Source organism: Pelobates fuscus, chromosome 4 (genome assembly GCF_036172605.1).
Source record: "Pelobates fuscus isolate aPelFus1 chromosome 4, aPelFus1.pri, whole genome shotgun sequence".
NCBI classification, from domain to species: Eukaryota; Metazoa; Chordata; class Amphibia; order Anura; family Pelobatidae; genus Pelobates; species Pelobates fuscus.
The window spans coordinates 4,133,114-4,148,024 of NC_086320.1; the positions used below are offsets into that span (position 1 = coordinate 4,133,114).

At 44.3% G+C, this 14,911-nt stretch overlaps 1 protein-coding gene across 7 annotated transcripts in view; it reads right to left on the minus strand.

Moving 5' to 3' along the window:
• Positions 1–427: 427 nt before the first annotated feature.
• CFAP20 (cilia and flagella associated protein 20) overlaps positions 428–14,911 on the minus strand; it is a 60,131-nt gene continuing 45,647 nt past the window's right edge. For all 7 annotated transcript variants that reach the window (XM_063450921.1, XM_063450918.1, XM_063450924.1 and 4 more), the window contains exons 4-7: positions 4,368–4,479; positions 4,064–4,252; positions 739–849; positions 428–596 (exon numbers count right to left, since the gene is read on the minus strand). In XM_063450921.1, the coding sequence (XP_063306991.1) occupies positions 591–596; positions 739–849; positions 4,064–4,252; positions 4,368–4,479 (418 nt within the window). In that variant the 3' untranslated portion in view covers positions 428–590. The remainder of the gene's footprint in view (positions 597–738; positions 850–4,063; positions 4,253–4,367; positions 4,480–14,911) is intronic.

Consider the following 14,911-nt stretch of genomic DNA (forward strand, 5'->3'; position numbering starts at 1 on the left):
TCACTCTGTGGATTACTTGGCGATTTTATTTTATGGGAAGAAGGGAATGCTTGACGGAGTAAAGGATTGTACCGTCACAATTGCCTATACCTGCAGCGGTTTTTATTAAAGCTTAAGTATAGACCAGTAATCAAACACAAATCCCAAACAGTACAGCTTTGACCTTAGCGCTAGTTCTAGAACGGAAATGGAAGTCTCCCTCTGTACATAAAAGTGGGTGCCATTCACTCAGCAAGGTTCATTAGCCAGATCCTTCTCACTGGATTCACTGAGCGTTCCATTTTGCTTTACATTCAGTGGTTTGAGGAAAAGAAACCACTTGTACATAACGCTAAGATGTGGCATTGTACTAACAAAGGACAAGTCACTACCTTCTTTTCTATGAAATAGTTAGCTCTTAGGTCAATAATGAGCCAAAACACATCAAACAGGTGGAAGATTATTTATTACAAAAACAGAGAGTACCAGAGTGTCTGAAGATTGAATTCTCCATAATTTATAAACAGGAGGGGGAGCTCTTCCAATATATATATATATTATAAAACACTATCCCAGGCGGCAGGGAGGACTCCAGTGCTGGACTACGATTTTCATTGCTGTAAAACAAACAAATAGAAAAGTAAGAACAGGAAAATGGTAAACATGGCTGCAGAGGAGATCCATGAAATCTGAAAGTTATTGTCAGTATTCCTGGTTAAGTGTCTCAGAGAGGCAGGTGGGGGAATATTCGGCACTCACCTTTGCCTTGTTCTGTACAGGGAGGTACAGTTTGAACTCGGCAGGAAGCTCATCCTCTGAATAAAGGCGATCTGAGAAATAAACCCTCCGAATCCGACAGTTTGCATGAATCTGGAATAGAAGGAAACGAGGAAATTGTGTTTCCATTATCAAAACCCATCGATTATAGAAAAGTGTGATCAAGAACAGTCCTACACCAAACAGGAAACCATCAAAGCAATCAATCAATATTCCAGACTAGAAAACGGGATGTGCACAATCTTCTTTAATGACAGAGGACCTCCTTACACCATAACCTTATAGCTGCAGTTATAATACACTGTGTGCGGGGAGACAGGGACCTCCTTACACCATAACCTTATAGCTGCAGTTATAATACACTGTGTGCGGGGAGACAGGGGACCTCCTTACACCATAACCTTATAGCTGCAGTTATAATACACTGTGTGCGGGGAGACAGGGGACCTCCTTACACCATAACCTTATAGCTGCAGTTATAATACACTGTGTGCGGGGAGACAGGGGACCTCCTTACACCATAACCTTATAGCTGCAGTTATAATACACTGTGTGCAGGGAGACAGGGGACCTCCTTACACCATAACCTTATAGCTGCAGTTATAATACACTGTGTGCAGGGAGACAGGGGACCTCCTTACACCATAACCTTATAGCTGCAGTTATAATACACTGTGTGCGGGGAGACGGGGGACCTCCTTACACCATAACCTTATAGCTGCAGTTATAATACACTGTGTGCGGGGAGACAGGGGACCTCCTTACACCATAACCTTATAGCTGCAGTTATAATACACTGTGTGCGAGGAGACAGGGGACCTCCTTACACCATAACCTTATAGCTGCAGTTATAATACACTGTGTGCGGGGAGACAGGGGACCTCCTTACACCATAACCTTATAGCTGCAGTTATAATACACTGTGTGCAGGGAGACGGGGGACCTCCTTACACCATAACCTTATAGCTGCAGTTATAATACACTGTGTGCGGGGAGACAGGGAACCTCCTTACACCATAACCTTATAGCTGCAGTTATAATACACTGTGTGCGGGGAGACAGGGGACCTCCTTACACCATAACCTTATAGCTGCAGTTATAATACACTGTGTGCGGGGAGACAGGGGACCTCCTCACACCATAACCTTATGGCTGCAGTTATAATACACTGTGTGCAGGGAGACAGGGGACCTCCTTATACCATAACCTTATAGCTGCAGTTATAATACACTGTGTGCGGGGAGACAGGGAACCTCCTTACACCATAACCTTATAGCTGCAGTTATAATACACTGTGTGCGGGGAGACAGGGGACCTCCTTACACCATAACCTTATAGCTGCAGTTATAATACACTGTGTGCAGGGAGACGGGGGACCTCCTTACACCATAACCTTATAGCTGCAGTTATAATACACTGTGTGCGGGGAGACAGGGAACCTCCTTACACCATAACCTTATAGCTGCAGTTATAATACACTGTATGCAGGGAGACAGGGGACCTCCTTACACCATAACCTTATAGCTGCAGTTATAATACACTGTGTGCAGGGAGACAGGGGGCCTCCTGACACCATAACCTTATAGCTGCAGTTATAATACACTGTGTGCGGGGAGACAGGGGACCTCCTTACACCATAACCTTATAGCTGCAGTTATAATACACTGTGTGCAGGGAGACAGGGAACCTCCTTACACCATAACCTTATAGCTGCAGTTATAATACACTGTGTGCAGGGAGACAGGGGGCCTCCTGACACCATAACCTTATAGCTGCAGTTATAATACACTGTGTGCGGGGAGACAGGGGACCTCCTTACACCATAACCTTATAGCTGCAGTTATAATACACTGTGTGCAGGGAGACGGGGGACCTCCTTACACCATAACCTTATAGCTGCAGTTATAATACACTGTGTGCGGGGAGACAGGGAACCTCCTTACACCATAACCTTATAGCTGCAGTTATAATACACTGTGTGCAGGGAGACAGGGGACCTCCTTACACCATAACCTTATAGCTGCAGTTATAATACATTGTGTGCAGGGAGACAGGGGACCTCCTTACACCATAACCTTATAGCTGCAGTTAGAATACACTGTGTGCGGGGAGACAGGGGACCTCCTTACACCATAACCTTATAGCTGCAGTTATAATACACTGTGTGCTGGGAGACAGGGGACCTCCTTACACCATAACCTTATAGCTGCAGTTATAATACACTGTGTGCAGGGAGACAGGGACCTCCTTACACCATAACCTTATAGCTGCAGTTATAATACACTGTGCGGGGAGACAGGGGACCTCCTTACACCATAACCTTATAGCTGCAGTTATAATACACTGTGTGCGGGGAGACAGGGGACCTCCTTACACCATAACCTTATAGCTGCAGTTATAATACACTGTGTGCGGGGAGACAGGGAAACTCCTTACACCATAACCTTATAGCTGCAGTTATAATACACTGTGTGCGGGGAGACAGGGGACCTCCTTACACCATAACCTTATAGCTGCAGTTATAATACACTGTGTGCGGGGAGACAGGGGACCTCCTTACACCATAACCTTATAGCTGCAGTTATAATACACTGTGTGTGGGGAGACAGGGGACCTCCTTACACCATAACCTTATAGCTGCAGTTATAATACACTGTGTGCGGGGAGACAGGGGACCTCCTTACACCATAACCTTATAGCTGCAGTTATAATACACTGTGTGTGGGGAGACAGGGGACCTCCTTACACCATAACCTTATAGCTGCAGTTATAATACACTGTGTGCGGGGAGACAGGGGACCTCCTTACACCATAACCTTATAGCTGCAGTTATAATACACTGTGTGCGGGGAGACAGGGGACCTCCTTACACCATAACCTTATAGCTGCAGTTATAATACACTGTGTGCAGGGAGACAGGGGACCTCCTTACACCATAACCTTATAGCTGCAGTTATAATACACTGTGTGCGGGGAGACAGGGGACCTCCTTACACCATAACCTTATAGCTGCAGTTATAATACACTGTGTGCAGGGAGACGGGGGACCTCCTTACACCATAACCTTATAGCTGCAGTTATAATACACAGAGATGGATTATTACGTTTTATGTCTGGTATGAATCCCATGGAAATATTTTATTGGTGATCCGATTTAACTGGTGATCGGATCCGTATCTCCCTGGGTTTGCACCCTCTCTATATGTGCTGCCTTGTAGCGCAGTATTAGAAATATTGAGAGCATTTCCTAGAAAACCAGATAAATGAGGAGACAGTCTGTCGACTACAGTAAAGAAAGCACTCCCACCTGGACACGTAAGGTCTCAATGTAGTTTGTTCCGTACGCTCTGCGTGTAAAGTCAGAGAGGTTGAACTGGATCTGATTCCAACCATCATCCAAACGCATTGGCATGGTACAAATAAATGGCTTCACACGAGTTGTACTCTGATAATTACTGGCTCGGAAACGTCGTCGCACATTCTTATCATCCAGGACCTAATATGGGAGCAATATAATCAATTAGAACCCAGGAATAAGGAATGCTCCTCGACTGCTCTCTGACACGGAGATAAAACTCAAACAGCAAACAATGGAAGAACGGAATTCTCACCTGTACTTCAAAGGTGAAATATTTCTTCAGGTTCTTAATTATCATGACCAGGAAAGGCAGCTTGATTCCTAGAGTCTTCTTGGGATCTGCCGGACATGTTATGTATGTAGTGCTAACAGACACAAAGAGGAGAGGAGATAAAGCATGTTGGGATGACCAAGTCCTACAAATGCTTTAGTGAAGCCTTAAAATCTCATCCTCTACAAGCTGTCAGGTATTTTGCTGTCTCCACCTACGGTGCTCCCTCCTCCCAAACACCCGTCCCTTCCTTCAGGTTCATACAGATCCCTTCCTTTACTTCCCTCTGGATTTGTCCGTCATCCCTTTAGATTGTGAGCTCTATTGGGCAGGGCCCTCCTCACATACTGAATCAATGTCAAAACATGTTGGAATAATTTGTCTTATTTACCTTATGTACAGCGCTGCAGAATACATTTGCGCTATATATCTTTTTTACTGTTACAGGTAAGATTCATCTGTAGGAAAAGGTTACTGATTGCACAAGGTTTGATTTCCTGTTGGTAATTATAAGGCATTTGATTGGATTAGGTAGCTACTTGCTATTGATTGCTGTTTAAATTAGCTATTGTTTGCTAATAAGCAGAGGCCTACCCAGGTGTTAAACATTCCTAGTGGGAGGTGATTTTAGGAGTATATAAGAGTTGTTGTCATTAGCTTGGCTAATATAGCTTGGTTGCTTCATCTAAGTGCTGCTTCTAAGTGTCTGTGGTTGGAGATATTCTGGAGAGTGTTGCTTCTAAGTGTGTGTGGTTGGAGATATTCTGGAGAGTGCTGCTTTTAAGTGTGTGTGGTTGGAGATATTCTGGAGAGTGTTGCTTCTAAGTGTGTGTGGTTGGATATATTCTGGAGAGTGTTGCTTCTAAGTGTGTGTGGTTGGAGATATTCTGGAGAGTGTTGCTTCTAAGTGTGTGTGGTTGGAGATATTCTGGAGAGTGTTGCTTCTAAGTGTGTGTGGTTGGAGATATTCTGGAGAGTGCTGCTTTTAAGTGTGTGTGGTTGGATATATTCTGGAGAGTGCTGCTTTTAAGTGTGTGTGGTTGGATATATTCTGGAGAGTGTTGCTTCTAAGTGTGTGTGGTTGGGGATATTCTGGAGAGTGTTGCTTCTAAGTGTGTGGTTGGAGATATTCTGGAGAGTGCTGCTTCTAAGTGTGTGTGGTTGGAGATATTCTGGAGAGTGCTGCTTCTAAGTGTGTGTGGTTGGAGATATTCTGGAGAGTGTTGCTTCTAAGTGTGTGGTTGGAGATATTCTGGAGATAAACTGGAGGTAATCTGAGGACTTCAGGAGGATAAATAAAAAGTTAAGATTCGTTTGATTTAAATTATTCACCTCATTGGAATGGCAGACTTAGTTCAGTGTAATAGTTGCTATGCATTTGTTTCACATTCCACTTTTTGGAGGTTTGGTTGTTGTCTAATCTGTAGACAGTTCTCTATCTTGCGGCAGGAGATTGTATTTTTGAAGTCTGAGATTTGTAAATTATCTGGTAAACAAACTCAGGCTGGAACTGCTGCAAAGCCACTGCCGCAGAGACATACTAGGAATGGCAGATGGATTACTGTAGGATCTGGTAGACTTGGAGTTGTGGATAAAAGGCATATTGCACAGTCTGTTGCTCTACATAATTCATTTTCTGCACTTTCAGAGTGTAGTGGTGTCGTGCAGAGAGGCACTGAGGCTAGTGGTGTCGCGCAGAGAGGCACTGAGGCTAGTGGTGTCGCGCAGAGAGGCACTGAGGCTAGTGGTGTCGCGCAGAGAGGCACTGAGGCTAGTGGTGTCGCGCAGAGAGGCACTGAGGCTAGTGGTGTCGCGCAGAGAGGCACTGAGGCTAGTGGTGTCGCGCAGAGAGGCACTGAGGCTAGTGGTGTCGCGCAGAGAGGCACTGAGGCTAGTGGTGTCGCGCAGAGAGGCACTGAGGCTAGTGGTGTCGCGCAGAGAGGCACTGAGGCTAGTGGTGTCGCGCAGAGAGGCACTGAGGCTAGTGGTGTCGCGCAGAGAGGCACTGAGGCTAGTGGTGTCGCGCAGAGAGGCACTGAGGCTAGTGGTGTCGTGCAGAGAGGTTTGAAGACTATGGTGAGGCCTAATAGAAAGCAGTTGTTGTTGGGGGATTCCATCATAAGAGGTGTGGAGATGGACAATGGTGGTCTTGTGAGGTGTCTTCCCGGAGCTACTGCTCACAGAGACAGGAGACGTATCTGTAATATTGTTAAGCAAGCAAAGCAGGAAGGGGAATTGGATGTACTTGTCCATCTAGGGACAAATGACTTGGCTTGCAATGAGGTTTCAGAGGTTAAGGAAGTTTTTAGTGTTTTTGCCAAATATATACGGCAGGTTGCTTCCACACTGTCATTCTCTGAAGTTCTGCCTGTGCATAACACTCAGAATGACAGGTTGATGCGTATTAGGGACTTTAACTTGTGGCTTGGTGAATGGTGTCGGGAGCAAGGATTTGGCTTTATTGCTCATGGTAGCTCTGTTTGGAATGGAAATAAACTGTACAAAAAAGATGGTTTGCATCTTTCTCAAAAGGGAACAAATGTTCTCAGTGAGCAGTTCGGAGGTTTTGCTAGGATGTATTTAAACTAGGAGGGGGGGGCAAAAGGGTGATAAAACATCAATCCAATTGTCCCCCAAAACAAGGACATAAGGTGCCTGTAGCAAGTGTGTTAAAAAATGATAAGCTTAGAGTCATGTCTACAAATGCTCGCAGTTTAGGGAATAAGATCCATGAACTTGTGTCAATAATGGCAACTGATAGTGTAGATTTAGTCGCTGTTATGGAGACATGGTATAATGAGAAAAATGACTGGGACATAGCAATACCAGGGTACTCTTTATATAGAAAAGACAGGGAAGGCAAGAAAGGGGAGGGGTGGCCCTGTATGTGAAGGATAGCACAAAATCTAGCCTAATAAAAGGTTAGTGAGGTGAACATAAAGTCCGTTTGGGCTACGTTAGAATTTGGTAATCACACAGTAATTCGTGTAGGTGTGATTTATAGGCCCCCAGGACAAATTGAAGAGTTAGATAATCTACTAGTTGAAGAAATAGCTAAAATGACAATGAAGGGGGAAGTTATCATCATGGGTGACTTTAATCTTCCTGATGTGAATTGGAAAACAAAAATAGCTACTTGTGCCAGGAGCACACATATTCTAAACTCCCTACTGGGATTGTCTCTAAAACAAGTCGTTGAGGAACCAACTCGTAAAGAGGCCATACTAGATTTAGTGTCAACAAATGGAGATTTGGTATCAGATATTACTGTAGGTGAAAGTTTAGGATCCAGTGATCATCAGTCAGTGTGCTTTAATATAAGAACAGTGACAGAGTCACACCACACAAAAACTAAAGTTTCAGCCTTTAGAAAAACAGACTTTTCTAAAATTAGAATGTGTAAAGGAGTCATTATCAGACTGGAGCAACTTAAATGGAGTCCAAAAGAAATGGGATTATTTAAAAGCTGCACTACTGAAGGCAACAGAAAATTGCATTAGGCTTGTCAGTAAAAGCAAAAAAATTCAAGAAACCACTGTGGTACTCCGCAGATGTGGCCAAAATAGTAAAACCTAAAAGTTTGCATTTAGTAATTATAAAAAAAACCAGAGTGAGGAAGACAGAATGACCTATAAGATTAGGCAGAAAGAGGCTAAGCAAGTTATAAGAGCTTCCAAATCACACACAGAAGAGAAAATAGCACAGTCAGTAAAAAAGGGGGACAAAGCTTTTTTTAGATACATAAATGAGAAAAGAAAAGTAAAACAAGGATTAGTTAGATTAAAAACAAAAGAAGGAAGGTATGTAGAAGAGGATAAAGGTCTAGCTGACTGCCTCAATGAATATTTTTGTTCGGTATTTACAGATGAAAATGAAGGAAAGGGACCTCAGTTAAGAAAAAGGATAAATTAGTCATTTATTACACGTGAGTTTACAGAGGAAGAGGTTCTATTTCAACTGTCAAAAGTAAAGACAAATAAGTCAATGGGACCTGATGGAATACACCCAAAGTTATTAAAAGAGCTTATTGGTGTACTAGCAAAACTATTAACAGATTTATTTAACCAATCATTGTTAACAGGAGTAGTCCCAGAAGATTGGAAGTTAGCGAATGTTGTGCCCATTCACAAGAAAGGTAATAGGGAGGAGTCGGGCAACTATAGGCCAGTGGGGAAAAGTGATGGAAACCATGTTAAAGGATAGGATTGTTGAACATCTAAAAACACATGGATGGGGGGCGGAGCTAACTTTCAGGCTGAATGGACGTGCTATCCCTCAGCTCCTGGCACAAACCACCGAATCAAGGGGTAAAACCCCAGAAAAGTGGCACACACTGCCTGGAAAGTGACAGCGAAGAAGGGAACAGCCGGAGGAATAGAACAAGACCAAACCCAAAACAAAAAACCACCGGGAACCCACACACACAGCATGGGGCCTACATGCCATGAAGCCGGGGAGAGGCGGCCGCTCTCCGCACCGGCACCTCCGCATCCCAACCCCTCTGTACACTCACCTCCTACCCCCCCCCCCCTTTGGACCAATGGGTTATATCACAGTCCAAGCTGGGAGTCTGGAGCAATCAGCCTGCCAAAAGGTACACCGCAAAGCCGCAACGCACCTATGCTCAGCACACCTAAGATGGCGGCTGAAACAGTGGCACTCTAACAGGGCCTGCTCTCACACAAAAGGCTGCACCAAGACACCATGAAACGCATAGAAGACAGCTTTAACCGCTTTTGGGAACAGTTCTGGGAGCGACATCAAGCAGCCCAGCCCGCACAGAACACTTCACAGATCAAGGGTGAGCAGAGCCACGGGCAGAGGGAGGTGAGGGGAAAGTCCTTGGGCACAGCGACAGTATCCCCACTTCACCCCAAGCCACAGAGCCCACCCGGGTTGAAGGTCAGACCGGGGAACACCCGACCGCATCAACCACACAAATGGAGGACCAAGCAGCGCAAGCACAAGCGAATCACCAGGCCCTCCATTACTCCCACACGTGGAGGAAACTCTGACTGCAGCAAGCACCGAGTTTGTGGTCAACGGATGCAAGACCTCACACAGACCTGGGGCAAGAAGGTCAACCTCACAAGCACCCTCACACCAGCGGCTCCTAGAGGATCTTGGGCGGGCACCGACCATATCACAACAGAGGGCATTGGCTAACAGAGGCACTACCACAGGCCCACAAGCGCTCATCAGTCCAGTAACATGCAGCCACTGCAGCTAGCCAGCCTAGCGGTCTAGCATTAATCGGACTCAAGAGCAGAATGTTTAGGCACTATTTTACCACGTTATCACAATGTTTTAGCATTGTTTAGTTAATAATGATGTACTATTGCTAACACACTGCAGCTCCAGACTAAAGGAACTTATATGCGTAAGAGTAGCCTGTTTAGACCAAGCCTGATGCGTGACAAGCTTAGTATAACCTATGTTAATGTTTATTTACCCATAACCAAATACTATAGACACCCTAGCGAACAGCAACAGGCTACAAAGGTTAACATACCACTACATAACTTACTACTTTGACATTAAGCGATATAACCTTTGAGTTAATCTCAACATAATAAACATATTAAAAATGAAAAAAAGAAAAAAAAAAAAAAACACATGGATTTCAAGATCAGAGACAACATGGGTTTACTTCAGGGAGATCATGCCAAACTAATCTTATTGATTTTTTTGATTGGGTAACTAAAATTATAGATCAGGGTGGTGCAGTAGACATTGCTTACCTAGATTTCAGTAAGGCTTTTGACACTGTTGCACATAGAAGGCTTATCAATAAACTGCAATCTTTGAGTTTGGATTCCAATATTGTTGAATGGGTAAGGCAGTGGCTGAGTGACAGGCAACAGAGGGTTGTAGTCAATGGAGTATATTCGAAGCTTGGGCTTGTCACCAGTGGGGTACCTCAGGGATCTGTACTTGGACCCATTCTCTTTAATATTTTTATTAGTGATATTGCAGAAGGTCTTGATGGTAAGGTGTGTCTTTTTGCGGATGATACCAAGATATGTAACAGGGTTGATGTTCCAGGAGGGATAAGCCAAATGGAAAATGATTTAGGTAAACTAGAAAAATGGTCAGAGTTGTGGCAACTGACATTTTAATGTGGATAAGTGCAAGATAATGCATCTTGGACGCAAAAACCCAAGGGCAGAGTACAGAATATTTGATAGAGTCCTAACCTCAACATCTGAGGAAAGGGATTTAGGGGTGATTATTTCTGATGACTTAAAGGTAGGCAGACAATGTAATAGAGCAGCAGGAAATGCTATCAGAATGCTTGGTTGTATAGGGAGAGGTATTAGCAGTAGAAAGAGGGAAGTGCTCATGCCATTGTACAGAACACTGGTGAGACCTCACTTGGAGTATTGTACGCAGTACTGGAGACCATATCTTCAGAAGGATATTGATACCTTAGAGAGAGTTCAGAGAAGGGCTACTAAACTGGTTCATGGATTGCAGGATAAAACTTACCAGGAAAGGTTATAGGATCTTAACATGTATAGCTTGGAGGAAAGACGAGACAGGGGGATATGATAGAAACATTTAAATACATAAAGGGAATCAACACAGTAAAGGAGTAGACTATATTTAAAAGAAGAAAAACTACCACAACAAGAGGACATCGTCTTACATAAGAGGGGCAAAGGTTTAAAAATAATATCAGGAAGTATTACTTTACTGAGAGGGTAGTGGATGCATGGAATAGCCTTCCAGCCAATGTGGTAGAGGTTAACAAAGTAAAGGAGTTTAAGCATGCGTGGGATAGGCATAAGGCTATCCTAGCTATAAGATAAGGCCAGGGACTAATGAAAGTATTTAGAAAACTGGGCAGACTAGATGGGCCGAATGGTTCTTATCTGCCGTCACATTCTATGTTTCTATGTATATAAATAATCCTAATAGTAGAGCAGTTCAGGATCTTCTGATTGTAGGCAGATCAATGCAAGTCTATTAAAGATTTATTTTTATCCTCTACTCTTAACATTTTAACAACTCCAAAGTAAATTTAAACTTACCGTATATACTAGAGTATAAGCAGAGTTTTTCAGCACATTTTTTGTGCTGAAAAACCCCAACTCGACTTATACTCGAGTCAGTGTCTGTATTATGGCAATTTACATTGCCATAATACAGACTGGGGGCTGTGTAGGAGAGGGGCTGGCAGGAAGCTCTTGCTTACCTCTCCTGCAGCTCCTGTCAGCTCCCTTTTCTCACCTCCGGTCCGGTCAGCTCCCCTGTCAGCTCCCACTGTAAGTCTCGTGAGAGCCGCGGGGTCAGAGCGCGGCCGCAAGCCTTACACTGGGACTTGCAGAGGGAGCTGACCGGACCGGAGGAGGAGGGAGCTGACAGGAGCTGCAAGAGAGGTAAGTAAGAGCTTCCTGCAAGCCCACCTCCACTGAATTGCCAATGCCACTGGACCACCAGGGAGTGAGAGCCCCCCTCCCTGCCATGTATCAAGCAGGGAGGGGGGACGAAAAAAAAAAAAAAAAAAATTATATATATATATATATTATTTAAAAAATAATTAATATAACAAAAAAACAATTATTAAAATAATAATTAAAATAATTAAAAAAAATGCCCACCCCCCACCAAGGCTCTGCAACACATACACACACACACACACACACACACAGCATTCATACATTCATACACACACACCATTCATACACACACACACACACACACACCATTCATACACACACACACACACACACACCATTCATACACACACACACACTGCATTCATTATACACACACTGTAAATAAATATTCCAGTAGCTGCTGCATTTCCCACCCTAGTCTTATACGCGAGTCAATAAGTTTTCCCAGTTTTTTGGGGTAAAATTAGGGACCTCTGCTTATATTCGGGTCGGCTTATATATACGGTAGCACTTTTGACGCCCCTGCACATGCGACTTTGGTTCAAAAAGGATTAGTGATTATTTGGGGATTTCAGACCAGGATCTGAGTTCTAGAAAATTTACAAAGGGTTTACATGTCAGATCCTGGCCGGAAACAAACCATCTCAAGGTTTTTTGGCAGGTAAAGTAGGCTTGAAGTTGCCATACATGAATTGGGAGAGTGATCTGGGTGAGGTACTCACAGTGGAAGACTGGTATATTAAAGTGTATCACGCATTGTACAAGTCATATGGAAACCCGTTTAAAATTAATTGATCGACGGTACTTTTTTCCCATTTAAAATGTTTACATTCTCTCCTGACCATAACAGACCCGGCCGCGTCCATGTCAGCTCTGCAAGAAGTAATAACAGCATACGGAGTAGTGTCCGGATATAAGGCGAACATACACAAATCCAGCGCAATGTCAGTGGGCCTTTCGGAGACAGAAACAAGGGAAATACAGGAGGTCTACAATATATGGATGGAAAAAGACTCCTTGACGTACTTAGGTATTCACCTAACGGAAGATCCGGAACGTCTATACTTTGCAAACTATACTCCTATGCTCAGGGCATTAATAAGGGATCTGGAAAACTGGATGGATAAAACCATCTCCTGGATCGGACGGATAAACTCTGTTAAGATGAACATCCTCCCGCGCCTCTTATTCCTGTTTCAAGCACTACCTGTTCGACTTGCGAAAACGCAATTGTCACCATTACAAAAATCAATAGGGGATTTCATATGGCAGAATAAAAGGCACAGGATATCCCGAAAGATCCTGTATAGACGCAAGGATAGAGGGGGGCTTGGCCTGCCTAATTTATATTTCTACTATCTTGCAGCTCAATTGACGCAGGTAGCCATGTGGCACTCCCCACCGGAGGAAAGAAGGTGGGTAGAGGTTGAGTCTATGCTGGTGGGATCGGATATACCCCAATTCACGATGTGGGTCCCTAAGGAACATCGGCCTATGATAAGAGTGACTTGTCCGGCTATACTCAACTCACTACGTATTTGGGATGCGACTAATGCCAAGTACGGGTTAGCGTCGACTCCCTCCCCTCTTACCCCTCTACTTCGAAAAAGAGAGTTCCAACCTGGCATGGCGCCAAGGGACTTCCAAAACATAGAAAGTACCGGTCTACAACGGATCCATCAATTATACCGCAACGGAGAGATAGTCCAGTTTGAGGAGATACGACAAGGCCACCATTTAACACCGGCAGATTTTTTTAGATATATCCAGATATGGGATTTTGCTCGTAGGCCACATATTAGAGCCGCGGCCCAGAAAAAGCTGACGTTTGAGAAATTGTGTTCGGAGGAAAGTGCACCTAAAGATATGATCACACTTCTGTATGCACACCTTAGTACGGAGAACAAGGAGTGGGGGAGCTTGACGTACACTGAGCAATGGGAGGCAGACCTCTGAGGGTTCTTGGAAGGAACTGAATGGCAGGAGATATGGGAATCGAATAAAAAATGCTTCCATATGTGTTACGCTCCAGGAACAGACATGGAAGACTATGTTCAGGTGGTATACCACGCCAGTGAAACTATACAAAATGCATAAACTGGATACGGACTCTTGCTGGAGGGGCTGTGGATCCCGCGGAACGTAGATCCACATGTGGTGGGATTGCTCGAAGTTACGTAGCTTCTGTAAAGCGGTGGAAGATCTGCTGGAACAAACTTTTGATAGACCCCTGAAGATGGACCCCTGGCCGTATTTGCTTAACAGAACGGTTGATGGGTGGACTAAGAGAGAACAGAAACTGGCTTATAAAATAACTCTCAGTGCGCGCAGGGAAATAGCGACTAAGTGGCCCAAACCGGAAGGTCCGGAGTTCTCAGGGGTGATCTCTAGGGTACGTGAATGTAGGATTATGGATGACCTGACTGCCAGGGTGAGGGGTACGACTGTACCTTTCCAAAAACTTTGGGAGCCATGGGACAATAGCCCGGTAGGCTCGGGCGGTGACTGACAGGGTGCAGTAGGTCCGCTTACTGTACCCCCCCATTCGGGCACTTTGGATGTGCTGCCGCAGATATGGAGGTACTCCCCTCTCCCCCCCCCTCTCTTCTCTTTCTCTTGCCTTAACTTTTTCTTCTCACTTTATTACTATGCTGTATCCTTACTGATTATTCCATTTCCTGCTATATATTTTTTTTTTTTCTCCTTTGTATCCCTTGACTTTCAAGCTACAAGTATTTTTCTACGCCAGGCATAATCAAGCTGCCGGAGGTGCTGGGAAGCCCATGAGCAGGGGTAGCTATAAAACGTAGGGTTGCAGATGGGGCCCCAACTGTAGCCAATATGCCTGAAGGAAAGGTGACAGTTCCCTTGATGGGGCATCGATTGTACGGGGACGCAGGAAGGACTCGCATAGCCTACTTGATATGTATTATTTAGCCAATTGCTATATTTCTGTTGGCTTCTGCGTAAGCCCGAACGTTACTGTGCAGTTGTCTCACATGTTGAGTGGAACCATAAAGATTTTTAAAATCCTCGATGGGAAGCAAGGCACAAAAGGTCACAAAAATGTTTTGTCATGTGAACTCATGTTGCATATTGTATGTCCAAGAATGTTATATTTGA